The sequence below is a fragment of the Engystomops pustulosus genome, chromosome 4, assembly GCF_040894005.1.
Source record: "Engystomops pustulosus chromosome 4, aEngPut4.maternal, whole genome shotgun sequence".
Classification (NCBI taxonomy): domain Eukaryota; kingdom Metazoa; phylum Chordata; class Amphibia; order Anura; family Leptodactylidae; genus Engystomops; species Engystomops pustulosus.
In genome coordinates this window covers 222,743,906-222,746,978 of record NC_092414.1, presented here as the reverse complement: position 1 = coordinate 222,746,978, position 3,073 = coordinate 222,743,906, and the positions used below count along the sequence as shown (strand labels likewise).

The 3,073-nt window shown below is 38.9% G+C and overlaps 1 protein-coding gene across 1 annotated transcript; it reads right to left on the bottom strand.

Annotated features, from left to right (window-relative positions):
- Window positions 1–445: 445 nt before the first annotated feature.
- On the bottom strand, window positions 446–2,485 carry LOC140128748 (olfactory receptor 11L1-like). Its single transcript, XM_072150449.1, has 2 exons — window positions 2,477–2,485; window positions 446–1,378 (listed from the first exon to the last, which is right to left on the bottom strand). The coding sequence occupies exons 1-2, from the start codon at window positions 2,483–2,485 to the stop codon at window positions 446–448; spliced, it is 942 nt and encodes a 313-aa protein (XP_072006550.1).
- Between the last annotated feature and the right edge of the window lie 588 nt (window positions 2,486–3,073).

Sequence of the window (3,073 nt, the reverse complement as noted above, 5' to 3'; positions counted from 1 at the left end):
TGCAGTTTTAAAATTGTGCAATTTTTTGGGATGCTTCAAATAAATAGAACTTTGAAAACCCTTACGAAGATGAATTGTCCTCTAAAAATATTAAATCTGAAATTTACATTTTTAAAATAGCTGTTTTAAAATGTATCGCCCTAATACAATAAATTAACCAAACAATGTCAGCATAAAGCAGACGTATGGTTAAGGTTAGTTGGCAATGATTGGACCGTCTAACAAAAACATCATTAATCACCTCAAATATTACACCAATTATAATCGGAAAACACACTATTGGTTTTGTCTGCCTAAAAAAAGGTTAAAAATTATCCAAACAGAAAATAAGTGAAGAGATAAATAAATAGAAAATGGTGTTTATTTGTTTATTTTTGCCAAAGACCAAAAAACTCTCCAGGTTTGGTATTGTATCGCGTCACACATCGGGCGAGATCCCGATTCATTAATTTATAGAAGAATTTATCTTTGTGATGGTTTGCTGTACGGCTTTCCAAATATCCTTATTTCTTAAGCTGTAGATAATGGGATTACTCAGAGGGGTAAATACAGTATAGAGCAGGGACAGGATCTTACTGATGGTCAGGGTTTCTGTTTTTGTTGGAAAAGTATAGACACCAAACATAGTGTAGTAAAATATAGAGACCACAGCAAGGTGCGAGCTGCAGGTGGAGAAGGCTTTAGGTCTTCCCGTAGTAGATGGGATCTTCAAGATTGTAGAAACTATCCTAGTATATGAGAAAACAATCAATGTGGTCGGGACTATAACTGCAGGAATAGTGAGCACATAAATCTCTAACTTAACAACGAAAGTGTCCGAACAGGAAATCTCCAGTAAGGGAAGGAGGTCACAGAAGAAGTGGTCGATAATATTTGGGCCACAAAAACTCAGCATTGACACGTTAATGTTATAAATCAATATGAAGGACAATCCGGACAACCAGCAGATGACGACCAGCTTCACACAATGTGGATGTGTCATGATGGAAGAGTAGCGGAGGGGGTTACAGATGGCCACATACCTGTCATAGGACATCACTGCCAGGAGAAGACATTCAAAGGCTTCCGAAGCACAGAAAAAAAATAACTGTGTAATGCAGTTGGTAAAAGTCATGGACCCCCCATTATTGAGTAGGATGTGGAGCATGTTGGGGACAATATCTGAGATCAGTAAGATGTCACTGATGGACAGTTGTGAGATGAAGAAGTACATGGGAGTGTGGAGGATCCTGCTGGTGGACACCAAGAAGATGATCAGGAGGTTCCCACATATTGTTATACAGTAGATCACTAGAAGTAGGGAGAACACAAAAACTCTGGAATGTTGATCAAGCTGGAATCCTAAAAGCACAAATTCTGTGACGATTGTCTGATTTTTCTCCTAGTAATAAAGAAAAAAGAAAAAATTTACTTGATTTATTAATGGTATGCAGGCAGTCCTCAGGTTACGTACAAGATAGGTTCCACAGAGTTCTTCTTAAGTTGAATTTGTAAGTAAGTCGTAACTGTATATTTTATCATTGTGGACCCAGAAAAAATTTTTTTTTTCCCCAGTGACAATCAGAGTTTCAAAATTTTTTTGCTGTAATGGGATCAAGGATTATCAATAAAGCTTCATTACAGACACCTTACAGCTGATCAGTGCAGTCTGGGACTATAGTAACATCCAGAGAGCTTCACCAGAGGTCAGAGGGGGCAGAGAGGTCTAGGGGGCGTCTGTAAGTCGGGTGTCCTTAAGTAAGGGACCGCCTGTATAAGAGTCTTAGGGTGACCGAGGACATGTAACAAACTACATCACACACGACATAAAAGACAAACTAGTAAATTAAACATTCGGCTGAAAACCTTACCAACCACCAGTGATTCTTCATTGAATAATTTGTCCGTGTGTATTGTGGGGTTACAGCACATGGAAGCGAGAAAGACCATACAACGTGTAGACGTCTATACACGGAACATTACTGCAGCCGGCAGAATGTCCTTAAAACAAAGTAGAAAATTTTCCCTTAATAAACGTCCTTACAGATCAAGGACGAAAATGACAATGAAAATTGAAAATGATACGGAGGAATTTGTGCATCAAGGTGTCGCAACGAGACAATGTCAGAACGTCAGTACATCAATATTTTTCATGTTCTTCTCTTTCTGGTTTTAAGCAATGTTTTTTTCATCAGATATTTGCCCTTGTCTTGATATTATTCCCTCATTATATTTTCATCTTCTTGTGCGCTCGATGGGAATGTAACCTTCTGTATAGATCAGAGCTCGGAGCTGGGGCCGGTATTTATCTACAATGTGTACAGTAATTCTAGGTCACGTTCCAGGTCTCCTGTGTCTTCATCATTTAGGAACTGTAAAAGTAAACCAAATAATTGCACCTAATTTTTCTTACATTTAAATGTATTAATGGACTTATTTTTCCATGCATTTCTTGAATCTGATAACGTGTGTCTCTTTGGTATCACACAGAAAATACCATTGACATACAGTAAAAGAGATCAGTTGAGAGGCTGCCATAGTTGTTCTTGGTTATCACTAGAGATGGGCAAATCGATTCTAACAAAGTGGAATTTGTTTCAAATTTCAGGAAAAGTTTGGTTCGGCACAAATCCGAAGTTAATGGTGATTCGTGGGCACAATTTTTTCCCCCTTTATTAGCAAAATGGGCGCTAGCACAACGTGTTACATGGGGCAGAGAACTATGGGAAGAATAAAGGAACACCCTTGATCACATGTGCAGACATGTAAGCCAATCAGCGACTGACAGGCTTATATGATGTCACAGCCCTATAGAAACAGACAGCCATTTGCCATCTTGTCATTTCACACTGCATCTCTAGCATCCAGCTGCTTGTACTCAGTAGCTGATAGAGGGATTTTTTCTCAAAGTCCAGGGTATCCGTTTTGGGGGATCTGTATTCCCCAAATTTCAATTGTTTTTTGTTGCTAAAGTAGATAACAATAAATTTGTGTCAAATCTCTAATGAGGAATGCACTTTACCACCAGGTAGAGGATCCCCTGGACTACTGGGCAGCCAAACTTGATGTGTGGCCGCAACTTGCAGAGTTTGCA